Here is a 787-nt window from a genome sequence, read left to right on the forward strand (position 1 = left end):
GGAGGCAACAGGGCTCCGGCAGCCTCGGAGGCTCCCACGGCTGGGGCCTGGGATTCCCCTCGGCCTGTGCGTGGCGGCCAGGGGCAGACTCACCTCGGCGTCTTCTTTGCCCTGCGGGAGCGAGGGAAACTCCAGCTTCACGTCCTCCATGATCCCGGCCGGCGGACTGGTGGGTGGGGTGGGAGTAGAGTGATTCGCCAGCCCGACCGTCGGGCCGGCAGCGGCGGTAGAGGAAGGAGGGCCGAAAAACAGAGTCTACTCTGGCCCTGGCCAGGTAGCTTAGTTGGTTAGAGTGTCCTCCCCATACCCCAAGGTTGTGGGTTTGATCCCTGGTCAGGGCACATACAATAAACCAACCAATGAATGCATAAGTAGATGGAACCACAAATCGATGTTTCTCTCTCTCTTTCTTTCCCTTCTCTCTCTCTCTCAAATCAATAAAAATGTAAAAAAGAATCTATTCTGAAAACATATGCAAATCTCAAGGATCACTACCACAAGCAAACGATCCCTCCAAACAAAAAAAATGTGAACCCCAAATGAAGATATTCAATAGAATGAATATTTGGTATAAACTGAATGGTCTCTTAAAAATAGAGCGTTTCCCAATTACTTTTAAGATATTTAAAACTAGAAATTTTAGATTTCTTTCTTTCTTGATCGTGCTAACGCATGCCTTGTCCTGTTACTAATTTAGAGTTCAGAAAATTCTAATTTAATATTCTGCAATACACTTGAAATAAGGAGTAGATGGGGTAAAAACAAACAAACAAACAAACAAACAAAC

General features: G+C 46.3%; 1 protein-coding gene across 3 annotated transcripts in view; it reads right to left on the reverse strand.

Annotated features, from left to right (window-relative positions):
* The window catches only part of STYX (serine/threonine/tyrosine interacting protein), a 38,732-nt gene extending 38,484 nt beyond the window's left edge, over positions 1-248 (reverse strand). For all 3 annotated transcript variants that reach the window (XM_005867882.2, XM_014540993.1, XM_014540992.1), the window contains exon 1: positions 94-248. In XM_005867882.2, the coding sequence (XP_005867944.1) occupies positions 94-150 (57 nt within the window). In that variant the 5' untranslated portion in view covers positions 151-248. The remainder of the gene's footprint in view (positions 1-93) is intronic.
* Positions 249-787: the final 539 nt, after the last annotated feature.

Source organism: Myotis brandtii, unplaced genomic scaffold, assembly GCF_000412655.1.
Source record: "Myotis brandtii unplaced genomic scaffold, ASM41265v1 scaffold253, whole genome shotgun sequence".
NCBI classification, from domain to species: domain Eukaryota; kingdom Metazoa; phylum Chordata; class Mammalia; order Chiroptera; family Vespertilionidae; genus Myotis; species Myotis brandtii.